Source organism: Pistacia vera, unplaced genomic scaffold (genome assembly GCF_008641045.1).
Source record: "Pistacia vera cultivar Batoury unplaced genomic scaffold, PisVer_v2 Contig189, whole genome shotgun sequence".
NCBI classification, from domain to species: domain Eukaryota; kingdom Viridiplantae; phylum Streptophyta; class Magnoliopsida; order Sapindales; family Anacardiaceae; genus Pistacia; species Pistacia vera.
Window position 1 is genome coordinate 1028336 of NW_022195989.1, and position 18114 is coordinate 1046449.

Sequence of the window (18114 nt, forward strand, 5' to 3'; positions counted from 1 at the left end):
TTTATTTTCTCCTTTCTTATTCTCCTTTTCCGCCACTTATTTTGGGCGAACATTGCTCACCCAAAGTATCACTTTGTCCTCTCTTTTTTGATATTACCTTTACTCTCTTCAAACTTTTGAATTCTTGCACTTTACCCTCAAAAATCACAAAATAAAAATGTAATAAAATACCCAAAGCAAAAATACAGGGTATTACAGAGCACTTGGAAGTTTCGAATCCTTTTGATCCAACAATGTCAGATTTCCCCATAGTCAACAAACATCACCTAAAACTGCCATCACCATTGTTAATCCAACTACTCAACCGATAGCGGTTAAACTTGACGACGATAATTTTCTTATGTGAGCAATATATCTTTTCTGCTTTAGAAGTTATGGGTATTGAAGGATTCACCTACGGATCGGCCCTTTGCCCTCCTGAATATGTTCCGAGTTCAAAAGCTTTAGGTAAAATCCTCAACTGAAACGTAATTCAAACTTTGATCTATGGAAACGACAAGACAAACTGATTGTTTCCTGGCTATATATATATTACGACAATTATAAATGCTATATATTATTTTTCCCCCTTACAGAAAGCGTTGCTATTCTGATTTAATACATGATTTTCTAGTGAAATTAGTTTTCTTTTTTCTTTTTTCTTATTATCTTTTAAAATATAAAATTATAAAAAATTTATCTATAATTTTTGATGTTATGAATTGTAATAAGAGAAGTATATTCAGAAAACATATTTTACAATTTTTTCACGCCTCAGTCACCCGAGCCCTATGAGTGCATCCAGAGTCTATGGGATAGAGAGGGTTTGGAATGGGTCTGTGTTATAATCTATCTAAAGTCTATGATGTTATTGGTTGTAATATGAATCATCAAGTACAAAATTAAAAATAATTAGCTTAAAATCATCAAGTACAAATACAAAATTTGTAGCCACCGACAGAAATAATGGTCAGCAAATTTCTGTAAGCGTTTATGAAGTGACCATGATAATTCAATTATGCTACCTACCTATCAACCACCCGATTTACTATACTCAATCTACAAAATAAAAATAAGATTTGAGGAAGAAGATGCATAGAAGAGAAAACATTCTGATCAGCTAACACATCTAATCAGAAAATATGGGATAATTTCGAGTTCAAAGATTCTGCAAACCAGAAACAAAGAAAGAACTGAAAATCTCCATTTCATGGCTGCTCAAAACCACACCAATTTCAATGCCATTTCCATCGCCACTCTCTCCCATAGCAATTGCTCCGGTTCTATCAATAGACACTATCTCTACTTTCTTCGGCCTTCCCCATCCGAAATCAACTCCGTGAACATTGAACCGGATCGACCCAGCCAAACCAATCGTTTGTTCTCCTGGTTCCCCGGTCATCAATTTTTCTAAACTCTTTTCAGCACCTTCAAAGAGCCCCTTCTCATCAATTTCTCTGATCATGTTACTGACTTTCTCAGCGATAATCGCAACCCCATTTTCCTCCAGGAAAGCGCTTGCTTTGACAATCGCTTGACGAGGGAAAACACAGTTGCCGAAATAATTTGAAGGGAGTGGAGGATTCAAACGGTTTCTATAATCCACTGGGAACAAAAATTTAACGTTTCTAATGCCTTCTCTAGCTTTTGCTTTCACGAGACAAACTAGAACATACGCATATGAAACCACAAAAGTTGATAATTGAAGCTCTTTTGTAGGTTTTACTTCTTCTAATTTGGACAAAATCTTTTCTTTGAGTTTCTTTATGTCTTCATGAGTCAGCTTGAACGTTGCCCGAAGTGAATTCCGATTTACTCCTAAATCTCCCAACACCTTCAAGCTTAGCTGGTTGACTTCCGAGATATCGGACCCCGTGTAATCTGCCCAGTTCTTCAAGTACACCATGTAGAGTCCAGCCGGATCTTCGATATCCGTCCGATCAAAGGACGGAGTAAGTTCTGACAACAAAGAAGGGTCTTGTTTGTCTAGTTGTGTGCATAGATAAGCCCAGGATTTCATAAACGTGGTCGCAACTCTGCCGTCCATAACCGCATGGTGCGTAGTGATGCCAATGCAAAAGCCCTGATTCGGAAACAAGGTTATCTGCAGAGTCATGCTTGATGCTCTCTCATCAGATGAAAACAACTCAGGTATTAAATGACGTAACTCGGAAGACTCAAGAACATCACCGTTGGAGAGACGGTTAAAGTCTGCGTCGGTCTCCGCGACGATGAGAGAAACGTCATCGTCAGCTGAGTAGGAAATGATAGGCTTTGAGGCATGTGGAGGCCATGTGAGTTTGCCTGCAAGAGGAAGATAGTGAAGAAGTGCGAGAGAGAGTGAATGTTTGAGTTTGGGAAGGATGACTGAGTTGAAGTGAAGAAAGGTTAAATGAGTGAGTTTGTAAAAGAAGAGACGTTCCACAGGAGGAAATTTTAACCAGGATGTGTCAAAGAAAGTGAGAGGAAGAGATAAGTGGGTAGCGGAGTGGGGTGAGTTGGGAAATGGAGCAACTCGGGTAGTCTCAAAGATCTTAAGTGGGTTATGTGAAGCCATGGCGAGGGTGAGAGAGAATGAAGAGAGACTTAAACATAATATAAAGATGAAATTATAGATGGTTCACTTTAATGCGAGTTAACCAATTACAAACTAGCAGAGAAAATTGTGAAAAGCAATTGTCAATTTATGTTTATTTATAACATATAGTAGTAGTTGTGCAGTGGATTGGTTGGTTTGAAATGTCGCTCCAGACTCAATTATACAATCTTTTTTATGACCATGTGCTTCACGACAACATTAGGCTTAGTGGTAAATTTTATTTTTTTTTTATCAGTATTCGTCCTTAAATATCCTAAGTAAATATTTATGTTATTATTTATGTCAAAATTTTATTATGTTATTATTTTTAAAACTTTCATACTTGAAATACAATACGTTAAGATTTCTTTCTCTCTCTCTCTCTCCTTTTTTTTTTCTTTTTTCTTTTTCTTTTTACTTTGACAGCAAATATTTATAAATTCTCAATATTTTTCAAATAGATTACTATCACAAATAATTATTGACGTTTAAACAAACTGTATTTTTCAGGAGGTGAATGTTAATTTGAGTTGAAGTGAAGAAGGGTTGAGTTAGTGAGTTGATAAAAATAGACATGTCCACTGTAGGAAAATTGAATCAGAATGTGTCATAGAAAGTGAGAGGAAGAGATAACTCGGTAGCTGAGAGGGGTGAGTTGGGAAATGGGGCAACTCGGTAAATCTCAAGGATCTTGACTGAGTTATCTGAAGCCATGGTTAGACAGAATTAAGAGATTATTCTTTAGATCATCGATATATATATATAAAGAAGAATGATGCTTAAATCAAAATTGTTGAAGTGAAAATAAACCATTAAACTGTAAGAGTGATTTAAATTAGTTTAATTAAATTCTTAATTTATTTTATGACTGTAAATGTCAGTATTCTTCTTAAGGCCACACATTTATGATTTATAATATATTTCGGAAAAATAAGCGATTGAAGGTAAAAAAAAAAAATCAAATAAGTGTATGCACAAGGGCATACATATTCAATAATTAGAAAATTATATATTTCTGTTAAAGTAGATGCCCTAGAGCCAATCAATTATTGTAGAATTGACTCTTTGTAATAATGTTCATTATCAAATAAAAGACATTTTATTCTATATCGGTAAATCATTATTATTGCAATATGTATTGATATATATCCTTAGAATGGTAGAACTATGACGAGGGTATCAAGTGTTTCAAATCTTGATAGTGAGAACCCTATGAGCACTATGGTGGTCATTCTAGAAAGTCCGTAGCCCCAGTATTTATCTGAAGTAAGGGCACAAGATAATACGGTAAGGCTATCATAGTTTGAACGACTTTGTCGAAAGGCGAGTGACTGATCTCACTTGTCAAGGTGTTTGGTGATAATTTGGTTTGCAACACATGGGTTGCTTGCTGTAGGTGGATATACCGAACAAGTCTTCACTGGACTGACCCACCAGAGGATTCCATATGGATGGTAACCGCAGTGTCTATGGAACAAATCCTCTAACGAATGGTGGTGCATGTGATCCTTAGACTTGAGATCACCGGAGCGTCTTGTGCACCGATTGGTGCAGTTTGACACTAGCCTAACGCAGTTATATTCAGAGCTGTCAATATGGTGGTGATTGGCTACATTAAGGAGTATATCAAGACTATGGTAGATTGACAGATGATTCATCACTCCCGGGTATGGGAGAAGTTATCTCATGGCGCAATTCAGTATATGGCAATGACACTAAAACTATGGTCACAGTGGGATTGAGTTGTTACTCTATCCAGATTATAATACAGGTCATTGATCTAGAAACTGAATACATAATATCGAGAGTAACCAGAGGTTGACACTATTTCTATGCTTTCGTCTCGTCAAGATAACGCATGATAAAAGGATCGAATTGTACGGTAACCATATCGTTGACAAGTAGCTACTTTGCTGAATCCAAATCTATCGAGTGGCCATGATGCCTTGCTAGGGGTCAATCTTGATCTACGTATTAGTGAGACGATTAATTAGTGTTAATCGCAATACTATACACTGTCGATATGATGAGGAGCCTATGAGTCACACACATAGAAGATAATTTAAGAGCCAAGAAGAAAGAAGGGCGTTTTCGTCTTTTTGGATGAAAGGGTATTTTGGTAATTTCACAATGCAATTAAATTTACTGAGGTCGTAGACTTTATTTAATTTGTTAGAAAAATTAAATAAGTGAAATTACGTTTGAATATGTGTTCGCACATATTTAATTAAATCATCATTATTATTAAATGTTAATTAAATATTAATTGATTTTAATTGAGATAATGATGAAATAAATAAAATATCTAATTGGAAGTGTTTGGCAACATGGGGTGTTTGGGTTGGAGCCCAAGCACATTCCATGTGAGAATAGGGCAACTTAGTTTGCCTATAAAAGAGAATGTGTGTGAAATTAAATGTGTGATTTTATTAGTTCATTTGATTAAAAGAAAAACATACAACACGAAACACTCTCTCCCACGCCACTTTCACTGTTTGATTGAAAAATCAAATATTTCTTTTTCTTCTTGATTTCTTAAGACCAAGAAGGATCTAGCAAATACTTCCTTGGTTCCTGGTGATTGTCTTCGTGTGGGCTTCTTGGTTCGATCCTACACTTGGATCGTAGCAAACACGTTCAGAGACAATATTGGTGGAGCCTCCAATGTGGGTATGAATCTAAACTTTAGATTTATTTTTCTGTAGATTCTTGATGTAAAACATAAACTATAATTTCTGTGCCCTGATTTTGGGTTTTAAGGAACGATCCATGGTTGTAAAAATTTTTGTTTTCTGCTGCGCAACCAGATCGTTTCCTGACATTTTCCACCAACTTGGAGTTCTTTCTTTCTTTCTTCACATATTATGAAATTTATTGGAAAATTTTAAAGTAAATTTAATTGTCAATATTTGCTATTAATTAAAGAAGACCTATTAACATTACATGTGATATAATTTTTCAAAAATTTTGTCTTTCTCAATTTTGTTTCTTGAGATCTCTTTTGATTAGTGGGGGCCAGCTTACAACTTATGTGGACTTCAATTAATTCATCGGGGCCCTGAAACTATCGATTAGATAAGAGCTTCAGTGGCTATCTCTATTAGCAACCGAGAAGGGACTCGAACTTAGGATCTCTTGAGTAGTACACTCAAAAGTCCCTATCGAACCATTCGACTACCCAGAGATAGTTAATAATTCGGAAAATCTCTTTTGAGTAAAGTAATTAATTGTTAGATTGCATGGATTGACTAAACCCACTTTTCTTTTATTCTTGAAACTCATAATTTCCTCCTCAATTTGTTGAAGCGCGGATAGAGTGTTGTTATCTTTTATTGGTATGCCTTTGCTTTCGATCTATTATTGATTGAAGATTGAGTTATTGTTGAATGCTTGAGGGCTTTCAACTGTTTCCACTTCTCACGTTTGTGACGAATTCCTACTTATCGGATCTGTCTGTTTTGATAATTTTATGTTAATTAACCTAGTTCTTCAAATTAATTATGAGGAAGGCCTTGAATTATATTTTGGAAAACATTTTCTAGGGAACAAGTTTTTATTTATATATTTTTATGATCAAGGGTGTCTGGGTCAGTTTGTGTGTATTTCAACTAATCTCTCAGGATCCTAAAACTACTGACCGAGTAAGAGCTCCAATAACTACTTCTATTAACAGTCGAGATGAATCGAACTCAAGACCTCTTGAGTAATACACCCAAAAGTCAACCACCCAATGGTTGTTTTCTAAGGAATAAGTTCATCTATCATGCTATTAATTTTAAGCGATTTTTGAGTAAGAGAAAAATAAAATATAAGACTTAATAAATTGGCATGAATTAAAGGATAATATTTCGATAAAAATACAATCAATATTATATAAGGGTGTTCAAAAGAACCGGTTGGAACCAGAACCGACGGGTACCCTGGGTTTGGTTCTGGTTCCTACCCAAAACTAATCATCAATGGAAAGGTTCCGATTCCAAATTTTTGGAACCGTTACTGTGCAGTTCCGATTCCTATAGTTAGGAACTGAAACCGGAACTGAAACTGGAATCAGAACCAGGAACCAGGAACCGAGACTAATATAAAATAAAATTAAATATTAGGGGGGTTAATAAAAACTTTTGTAGAAAAAGTAATGTGAATATATTTATATTTATATTTCATAACATTTAAAGTAAGTTGGTTTGACTTTTGAGAATCTACCTTTACAAAGTAATGGAGTTTGTAATTTTGAATTTATAATTTNGAAATAATAAAGACACATCCCAATCTCATGCCAATACGGTTTCCTCAGGTACTTCTTACCCTTTATCTCATTATCTTTCCTACTCACATTTTTCTTCACAACATCGTTGTTTTCTTGCGGCCATCTCAAACAATGATGAGCCAACATCTTATACACAGGCAATTAAAGATACTCGGTGGCAAGAAGCAATGAAGAATGAGTTAGAGGCACTTGAACAAAACAACACTTGGACCCTTGAGGAATTACCTCCTGGCAAGAGAGCAATTGGATGCAAGTGGGTGTACCGAATTAAATACAAGTTTGATGGGACCATAGAACAATACAAGGCACGCCTTGTAGCCAAAGGGTACACTCAAGTGGAGGGATTGGATTATACTGAAACGTTTGCACCTGTTGCTAAACTCACCACTATTCGTACCTTGCTAGCAGTTATTCGTACCTTGCTAGCAATTGCAACAATCAAACATTGGACTTTACATCAGATAGATGTTCATAATGCCTTTATCCATGGGGATCTTGTGGAGGAAGTCTACATGCAACCTCCACCGGGTTATTTATCCAATAATGATTCACGGGTATGGGCTAAAACAAGCCTCTCGGCAATGGTTTGCAAAATTTTTCACTACTATTCTTCGATATGGATTCACTCAATCCAAAGCTAATAGCTCATTATTCACATACCGCCAAGGAAAAATTTTCCTTATGGTTCTTGTTTATGTTGATGATGTGGTCATGGCAGCCAATGACAATGTGCATCTCAATCAATTCAAGCGGTATTTAGAATCTTGGTTTCCCATCAAAGATCTTGGTACTCTTAAATACTTCCTTGGTGTTGAAGTTGCTCACTCTCCCGAAGGCATTGTTCTTTCTCAACGAAAGTACACATTGGACATTTTACAGGAAGCAGGTTTACTTGGTGCAAAACCTTGCCATTTTCCCATTGAACAAAATCACAAGTTAGCACTTGATGACAGTCCACCTCTTTATGATCCTAGCTCCTATCGTCGTCTAGTAGGACGCTTGATTTACTTGACCATCACTCGGCCTGACATTTGTTATTCAGTTCATGTTCTTTCTTAGTTTATGAATCAACCTCACCAAGGTCATTGGCAAGCTGCTTTGCGGGTTTTGAGATATCTCAAATCAACAACAGGTTAAGGTATTTTCTTTTCTTCTAGAAGTTCCTTATCACTTTCAACCTATTGTGATTCGGATTGGGCAAGTTGCCTTTTAACTCGGCTATCTCTCAGTGTGGTATTTCATCTTCCTTGGCCATTCTCCCATCTCTTGGAAAAGCAAGAAACAAACGACTATTTCAAGATCCTTAGCAGAAGCAAAGTATTGATCTATGGCCATTACTGCATTTGAGTTAATTTGGTTGCAGCAATTGCTTTCAGACTTAACTGTCTCACTTTCTTCTTCTACTCACTTGTACTGTGATAATCAAGCTGCCATGCATATTGCTAACAATCCAGTTTATCACGAAAGAACAAAGCACATTGAAATTGACTGTCACTTTGTTAGAGACTACATTCAACGAGGATTGTTAACTACTCGTTTCATTTCTTCGCGCCATCAAGTTGCTGATTTATTTACTAAAGCTCTTGGCAAGCAACAATTTCAGTTCTTGGTTGGCAAGTTGGGCATTCGAAACCTCCATGCTCCAACTTGAGGGGGCGTATTGACTTTCCATATCTTTTTGTATTTGCTTTCCTAGTATATCTTGATTTAGTTTCTTATTATTTTGTTGATTTAATTTCTTGTTCTGTAATCCCGAAGTCAATGGGATTATTCCATGTAATTTCCCTTATAGTTAGAGACTGCTGTATTATATAAACCAATTTTGGTTGATTAATAAAATACACTAATTAACAAAAATTTGATAAAAACACTTGCTTTTACAGTCGCATCATAAGTAAAAACACAGTTGCCAAAATAATTTGCAGGGAGTGGAGGAACCGAAAGGTTTCTATAATCCACTAGGAACAAAAACTTAACATCTTTGTTACCTTCTACCGCTCTCGCTTTCACGAGACAAGCTAAAACATACGCATAAGTAATGACAGAACTTGATAAATGAAACTCTTTTGCTGCTTTTACTTCTTCCAGTTTAAACGATATCTTTTCTTTGAGTTTCCTTATGTCTTCACGACTCAGCTTAAACATGGCTCGAACTGAGTTACGATTTGCTCCGAATTCTTCCAACAGCGTCAAGCTTCGTTGCTTGAGTTCCGAAATATCGGACCCCTTGAAATCAAACCAGTTCTTCAAGTACTTAATGCAAAGTCCAGTTGGGTCTTTGACAACCGTCCGATCAAAGAATGGGGTAAGTTCTGGCAACAAAGAAGGGTGTTGTTTGGCTTGCTGTGTACATAGATAAGCCTAGGATTTCATGAAAGCGATTGCAGTATTGCCGTCAATAACTTCATCTTTTGTAGCTATGCCAATACAAAACCCTTGATTGGGAAACAAGGTTATTTGTAGAGCCATGCTTGATGCACTTTTGTCGGATGACAACAACTCCGGTGATAAATGACGTGACTCGGGAGACTCACGAATATCATCGCTGGAGAGACAGTTAAAGTCTAGTTTAGACTCGGTGACGAGGACAGAAACGGCATCGTCGGGTGGAAGATGGTGGGTATGTCAGCATGTGGAGGCCATGTGAGTTTGTCTGCAAGATGGAGATAGTGAAGAAGAGAAAGAGAGAGTGGATGTTTGAGTTTAGGAAGAATGTCGGAGTTGAAGTGAAGCAGGGTTGAATCAGTGAGTTGATAAAAGAATAGAGACTCAACTGGAGGAAATTTTAACCACATTGCGTCAAAGAAAGTGAGAGGAATAGAGAAGTGGGTGGGAGATTGGGGTGAGTCGATTAATGGGCTGACTCGGGAAGTCTCAAATATCTTCACTACTGGGTTATGTGAAGCCATGGCCGATGAGAAGGAATCAGAGAAAACGAGCCTCAAACTTGAATGGTATTATGTTTTGATGTCTCTTTAAAGATGAAAGCCTATAAATAATGACTATACTCTAAATTTCTTAATTTATTATTAATTTAATTAGAAGATAATTAGCATTAATTATGTGGGAACCCTCTTCATGATCTCATTGGCTTCTGCTATTTTATGTAATAATTATATACTTGAAACTTCTAATATCCATAAATGGTCCTAGTTTCTAAATTAGTTTTAGATTTGCCGCTTGTCTTTTCATTAATCTTCTGCAACATGCAAGACAAACCCTAGCCACCATTGCTATTTTGCTGTAAATTAACATCCAGGTTAGGATATATATCTTCTGCAGATAGGAGTAAAAAAAAAAAAGAAGAAGAAGAAAAAGAAGAAGAAGAAGAAGAAGAAAAATAATGATGAGGTGTTGGCGGGTGTTAGGGAGATAGTTGAAGTTTTAACTCACGTTAGAGTGTGGTTACCCATTTTAAGTGCAGCGGAACAATTACCAAGTAGATTAAACATTTTCAAGTTAAACACATCAAACAAAAGTGCGGAAAATAAAGAACACAACCATATACATGATTTGGTTAAATCCACTTTTACCCTACATCTATGAGACTTTGTCCAGATCGAAGCAATCCACTAAGTTAAAAACATATTACAAGATATAATTTAAAGCTGATCTAAGTTACAGTAAAAAAAACTCCCTATTCAACTTTACACTTAGCACCACACTCTAAATCTTTAACGTGTAGTAACTCCTTTTGGTCTTCTTCACATTGGGAACACACACGTGAACAGCTTGTAAACCACCAAGCTTCAAGCACCGACACAACGCACCAGCATCAGCAAAGGAACCACGTTCCAAGAGCCATCAATAACGTGTTTGATATGATGAAGTTTTGGCACAAAATATGAAAATGAACCTTGAACCGTAAGAAAGGAAAATACTCTAAGAGAATCAGAGTACAATGAAATAAAGTGTCAAAAGGTTAGATTCATACACGCAAGCAAGGGTATTATATAATGAAGGATTTCTTGCTCAACAATATAGTGCTAAGTTAGACAACAAGGGACTGACCAATGTTTATCCAAATAAGAAAAGTTTTCCATCTTTTGGTTTGGACCACAAAACAAATCAAGAAGTTTATTCCCTAGGACCATTTAAGGATGTTATGACATGTAAAAAGGTCCTAAAAAGTGAGAGACAAAGTTAGACAATATCTTTTTCACTTTATCAGATATGCAACTCATACTGGGTTGCAAATATCTTAAACGAGAGTGAGAGCACAAATTATTGTGCACACACACTCTAAACGAAACAAGTGAAGACTCAAATCTAATAATCAGTGTGCATGCAGATCATATGTGCATATATACAATTCATAAGTTTGACAAATATGAGTTTTTGTAAACCCCACCGATGCATCCAAGGGTAAAATAGTCTTTTCCTTTTTATGTGTTAAGTTAACTACCATGCACATGCCTTAGGGGTAAAGTGGTAAAAGAATAATGATATCTTGTTGGCTTGACAAGATAAAATGATGAAGGATTAAGGAGTAATTAATAGACAATTTTTTAGGGCAAAAAGGGAAATAATGTTATAGGACATTAAATGCAAAAGACAAATGTCAAATGAATAATTTTTAGCAAAATGAAAAAAAAAAAAAAAAGATATTAGGTGATAAGAGTCGGCCAACATGTCTTCTACCACTTTTCATTTCTTTTCTTCAAGTTTTCTACAAGCTTCCATATTTTCTTCACTTCTCCATTAAAGTTTCAAGTCTTTTAGTTGCAAATCTCTCAAGTGTCTTATATTTCTCCCTTTATTAAGGATATTAGGAGGTAAAGTTCAACTCCTTATCTTATATAAATATTGTGTATTGCAAGTTATTGAAGTTTCCTTATAATTTATGTTAGGATAAGGGTCAATTGGAGATAAGGAGGAGGAAATTTGCAAAGGAGTGTGGTTTCTTGACATAAGGTAAGGGAAACCTCCCTTTAATAGGAAATAAGAATTAGGTTTCTAGGGTTAGTATTAGGGAACCTTAATTCTTGTCACACAATAGCAATTGAGCTTAGTTTGATGCTATAATTGATGGATTTATATGTGAATTGTAAAAACAATGAACTTTGATGACAATCAATGGAATTAGTTGTGACATGATTTTTTAACATATTACAAGGGAGGTTATTATTGATCATTTAACATGTTTTCACAGGGGAGAATGGTTAGGAAAGGTTAGGAAGTAAGTGGAAGTAGATAGGTAAGGAAAAGCCCTAAAATAGGCATGTTACCCTGGTTGCCCTGTCACAGCCGTGACCTTCTAAGTGATTTTTGGGCATCTTAACGATTGAACTGGGTTGAGACCTAAACATAAAAGTTGTAGCCCTGTCTCTAAGCTTTAAAACGAGACCAGGATCATATCAATCCGATGTGTGTAACTCAAGTTATGCCTTTTTGAATCTGACCTGTGCAGAATGATTGATTCCAAGTATGGAAATGATGCTTAAAGAGTTTTGAAGTGTATTTGAATGAGTGATCCTTATGATTTTTTTAGTGATTGTATGAGCATATATAATTGATGTAATGAATGACCATGGAGGTTATGTGTAATATGTTATGTATTACCTAATTATGAGCTTGTGTGTGTATATACAAGCCTAAGTATGATATGTTTGATGAATATCTTATGCATCCACAATATGGCCATGATGAAATGATATGTTCATATATGGAAAGTGTATGTTTTTTTTAGAATAAAGCATGTCAAGCATATTAATGATGAAAAAGTGGGACTTGATCCCAAGTTTGAGCAAAATACTTCCAAGGTACATAGACATGCATTTTTGTGAAGGAAAATGATTTGTAAATGTTATGGAAAATGTTGGCATGTTATGGGGAACCTGAGCTCACTCATGCACATGTCTAGACCGAAAGAAATGAACAGTCCATAGCGTGCATGACCATGGGGACTGTGTTATAAGTTAAGCTTAGCTCATTGGCCAAAGGTTCCGTAATCCATGCCTCAGCTTAGTCCGATCGGTAAACAGTAAAAGGTTTTCAAAGAAAAATTTATTTATACATGCATGACATTGATGTGCATTATTCATGAACATTAAAGGAAAGCATTGCGTGAATTATATTATGCATTATGATATGGATTGAATATGCTATGTTATATTACTTTTATGTTATAAATGTTTGGTTCATGTACAAGTAAATAAGATGCTTCCTAAGTTTAAGAATGTTACATAGGGTTAAATGATCGATACCCTTACTGAGTGATTAGCACTCATCCCCCTAGTTTCCATGTTTTGCAGGTAATGGTTAAAGCGGTAACGGCGAGTGGCGGTCAAGGAGGCGTGGGGCATGCATGTTTTGTTCTAGCTAGACTTATAATGTTATATAAAGGATGTTGCTTTTGAATTTAATGTATATAGTTTAATGTTTATAATCTAAGTTTTATGAAATAGTAAATATGTTTTGCTTATAAATGGTGGGAGATATTTTATATTTGCTTCCGCTATTAAAACAATTGATGTTGTTATTTTCTTTAAACCATATTTTTCATATATAGTCATGTCTTGATAGGTTGATTAAGAAAGTGATATAAATGAGAGGAGAAGTTTTTATTTATTTATTTTCATATAGTACATGTTAATAACCAGGATTTACGTTTTAAAATACACAACCTCCAGGCGTGAATTCTCTAATTTTTTCATCCTAATGGAATACTTAGAGGGTACCCGGCTGGAGGGGGGGTGTTACAGTTTTCCACAGTGGGCAATCTTCATGTGGATTGTTTGAGATGAGTTTCCTGGGAGGGTTGTTGTTTTTGGGTTCCTATTGTCAACTACGAATGGTGGTGGAGTGAATAGTGAAAGTGTGGTGATGGTGGACTTGAAGGTGAGAGGAAGATACAATAGAACATCTCTATAATCATAATGTTGGGACTAACTAAATTTATTATTATGAAGAGGTTATAATTTAATAGAGGTTTAGCTACAAGAATGTAACACCCACATTGAGGTACATTAGTTATGTTTTTATGCCTTTAATTCCTTGAGTTTTTCTTGTTTTAAGATGGAAGATTGAAAATTTGAGAAGTGCAGACTTCGCCGCGGCAAAGGAAGTTTGTCGCCGCGGCAAAGGAAGTTTGTCGCCGCGGCAACAAACTCTTTGCCTAAAACGTGTTCTAGAATTTGCAGGCTTGGCCATGGCGAAGAAGAAATTTCGCCGTGGCGACGTATGCTCTGGAATGCTTCGCCAAGGCAAAGAAAAGGTTTCGCTGGGGCAAAGAACTGATTGGAAATCTTGAGAAAATTCTAGAGAAAATTTCCTTAAGAGAAAAATGACCATTCTACCCCTAATTAGTTGTAAATGTGGGGAGTGAAAAGTAAGGAAATTTCATGGAGAATGCAATGAAGGTGAGGACATTCTTGTAAATGACTAAAGGGCAAAGATGAAATTTCCAAGAAAGTGTAGTTCAAGAATACAAATCCTATCATTCTCTACTCCCTCACACACCACTCTCATTTTCAATTCTCTCAATTCCTTCATCAAATTTTCAAGGTATTTTAGAGGACTTTTAGTTGGATTTTTTGTAGAGATTCAATCCTAAGCACCCAAGGTAAGAATTCTTGTAAATAGATGTGAGATTAATTGTTAAAGTGTTGAATTCTTATAGTTTATATGCTTAGGGTTTTAGAGAAAGAGGAAGTCTACCAAAGAGAAAGAGATTCTAGTGGAAGTACTCAAGTTCAAGGTAAGTAAATCTAACCCTAGCCCCTGATTTGAGCAATACTTAAGTAGAGTACTTCCTTGTTTGTATATGCTTGATTATTGAGAATTGATGATGAATTTGATGTTGAGTGTTGGCTATAACTCCACCATAAGAAGTAGTGTTTAGTATGAGATGAATGGGTGGAAGTTTGAAGAAATTATGAAGAAGCTGAAGTAGAATTTTGAAGTGTGAATTTCCTGGACAGGTTTAAGGTTAATTGTAGATACTTGAGCTCCAAATTTTGGTAGCTAGAAAAAGAGATAGAAGTGTAGCTAATCTAGTGCTTATTCAGCATACCACTTGTTTGATGAAATTCCAAAGTGAAGTGCATGTATGGTTATGATAGTATAATAATTTGTAATGAGTTTGTAGATGGTAGAGAAAGTAGAAAATGACATGTTTACATGCCTTATTGCATCTTTGCATTTCATTAAGAATTGAAAAAGAATAATCATAAGAATCCATCTACATGCATACAAGCATACTAAAGAACAAAGAGAAAGAAAGAAAAGCACTAAAGAACAAATAGAAAGAAAGAAAAGTGCTAAAGAAAAGAAAAGAAAGGCTGCGATGGGGAACCCATGGGTGACAAGAAGAAGAATATTCCCACATGCACGTCACCTTCAGTGAGCAGCCTAAGAATAAGAAGAAGAATTTGTACGGCCCGTAAGAGTGCATGTGGATAAGGGCTATACCCAAAAGAATATACCTACATGCACGCCGCCTTTAATGAGTGACCTAAGAAGAAAAAGAAATCGTATAGTCCGTAAGAGTGCATGTAGATGAGGACTGTACTCAATCACACGGGCAGGGTTCCGAATCCATGCATCAACCAAGTCCGATCGGCAAAGAATAAGAAAGAATAAGCAAGAAAATAAAATAAAAGAAAAGAAGAAAGAATAGAACAGAAAGAAAGAAGAGAAATAGAAAGAAAGAAATATAGAAAACAGAATAACAAACAGAAGAGTAGAAAGAAAATGCATCTCTATGCATTTGTGCATTTGCATCATACCTATGCATGATACCATGATTTCTATCATGGGTAGTGAGAAATTAGGATAAAGAAAGAATAGAGAGAATTAGAATAAAGAAAGAACAAAGAAAATTAGAACGAAAGAACAGTGAGAACTAGAAATTGTGAAAGAATAGAGAAAGAACAAAGAAAGAATCGATAAGAAGAAAAAGAGTAATATAAGGAAAGAAATTCAGATACTGAACAATGGAAAGAGAGGAGTAGATTAGTGGGTTTACTTACTGAGTAACTAGTGCTCACCCTGCTGTTTCTAAATGTTTTTGCAGGAAATAGGTGAGAAACGGTCGGATGGACATCGAGAAGCGGAGAGAAATGGCACTACTGTCCACTGTTTTTAAGTTATTGTCACGACCGGGGGCTATCCTCTATCTCGCCACCTTCGGGCTCAAGGGCTTTCCCCGCGCACCGGACACATCCAAGGTATTGTCCGTTATGGGTCATTCTGGCCACGTCTCCTTCGGGCCCTTACTGTTTTGCTACGCTTCATGGTCTTTTTCCCACCTTGCGAACACCTCCCCCATGACTTGAACCCAATGGTACTCATGTTAATTGGCCCAATCATCATAGTTGACAACTTCCTTTGGATAGTGCTTCCGGTTGACAAATTCGCGGTTGGCAAAGCTTTTTCCAACATCAAGTAGGTGGAGTTCCAACAGATAGGCATGTATGTACATAACTTCAAAGGTCAAACCGATGGATCCTCTTGCTTACAATAGTTGAGGTACTCTTGCCATCTTTTATTGCTACTGCCAACGATAAATTCGATAGTCGTGCACACCCTTTCCATCTTCGAATGTAAAGCATCTAAACCTGCTTTAACTATCAAATTGATGATGTGGCAAGCACATCTCTGGTGAAAAAATTTGCCTTCACCACGCGGATCCAATCTATTTTCAAATGAAGAGATTGTTGTGGTGTTAGTAGCTGCATTATCAAGCGTTAGCGCTACAACTCTATCAGTTAATAAATATTCTTGCAAAACTTCAAGAATTGTAAAATAAATAGTTTCAGCACTATGTTTTTCATATAATGGTTTAAAACCCATCAATTTTTGTTGTAAACCCCAATTATGATCTATGAAATGTTAAAAAATCGGTTTTTGATCTACAAGCCCATATGTCTGATGTAAGTGCAATAGATATATTCCTAAAATTTAGAAATTCGTTTTTAAGTTTATTATTTATTTTGTTATAAGGTTTTAGTATATCTCTTCTACTTGTACTTCTACTAATAAGGGTATATGCTGGACAAAATGCAATTTTAATCATGTGAATAAAACAAGGATTTCCTCTCATGCAATATGTGCATTGTATTGCCATGTTGAGAGAGTTGAGGATTGTGCATTAAAATTAAGTTGAGTTTGAATTTGTCTACCTGATTTGCTTGAAGATGTATCAGGCAACTGCATTATTTGGGGGTGTTTCTTCTCTACATGTCGTCGCATCGTCGAAGTCCCCTTCTTAGCGCCAATAATGGTTTTATAGAAATTACATATCCCACACAATTCTTCCCCCTCCCCATTTGTCTTTGGCCATTTTGATTTGGTGAAGTGTCGCCATACATTGGACACGACCCTCTTTGATGGTCGTGGGGGTTAGGCTATGCCCGTGCCCGTTGACTCGCAACTCACATGTGTTTGGCTACACCTCGTCCCAACCGAATGTGGTTGTAGAATTGCAGCTGCTGCCTCTAGGGAAAGGGTGAAAATGGATTGAACCCTTCTATTTATTCGGTAGATGGAACGTAAAACTCATTTGGGGATGATCCTCTGAATGCATCATTTCGGGAATCCATTATGAATTTATGATAAAATAATAAATAATTAAAATGAAAAGAAATTAAATAATAAAAAATATAAAAAATTGAATAATATAAATAAATAATATGAATAAATTATAAATATAATTTGAATGAGAATTTAATTGAAGATTTGGAATANTTGAGTATTGGATGTTCTTCTATACCTATTTTCATGATTGTTGCGTTTAATTACTAGGAGGCCTACTAGTTTATTAATTGTTGCAATCTACTGCTAAGTTAGATATCAAATCCGTAATTGTTTGATCCCTCTAACTTGTGAGTAATTAGGGTTTAAGAATTTCCTACGTTAGGAATTATTAAGTCTTAAGAAGAACATTTGACTGAATTAAATACAACCGTTTGTGCTTGTGTTGTTCAGCTTCATCGATCTCTCTAGGTCTTAAGGCTGCCACTAGATTAAATCTTTAGCGCTGGTCTAGGGTTGTTTAGTAGTAAGATTAATTAGATCGACTGTTTCCTAATTAATTACAACTAAGGAGAGATAGGAAAATAGTTACAACTAAGGAGAGATAGGAAAATAATTATTTTTGCATCAATGATCAGTTGTAAGATTCCAATGGTGGATGTTGACTTAGACCAAGTTTCGTTATTTTGATTGATTTCAATAATTTAGGTTGAATTGCTTTTCCTTAAATTGTTTCTGTTTTAACTCAAACAACCCCCCCCCCCCCCCCCCCCCCCCCCCCCCCCCCCCAACACACACACACACACACACACAA

The 18114-nt window shown here is 35.9% G+C and overlaps 1 protein-coding gene and 1 long non-coding RNA gene across 2 annotated transcripts; one reads left to right on the forward strand and one right to left on the reverse strand.

The window, feature by feature from the left end:
- Positions 1-1138: 1138 nt before the first annotated feature.
- On the reverse strand, positions 1139-2536 carry LOC116127136 (phenolic glucoside malonyltransferase 1-like). The gene has a single exon (XM_031412799.1). It carries the CDS (start codon positions 2534-2536, stop codon positions 1139-1141), a length of 1398 nt encoding a protein of 465 aa, XP_031268659.1.
- Positions 2537-11471: 8935 nt separating this feature from the next.
- LOC116127062 lies at positions 11472-13191 on the forward strand. Its single transcript, XR_004127568.1, has 3 exons — positions 11472-11599; positions 11675-11738; positions 13079-13191. It is a non-coding gene; the product is annotated as an uncharacterized LOC116127062 (long non-coding RNA).
- Positions 13192-18114: the final 4923 nt, after the last annotated feature.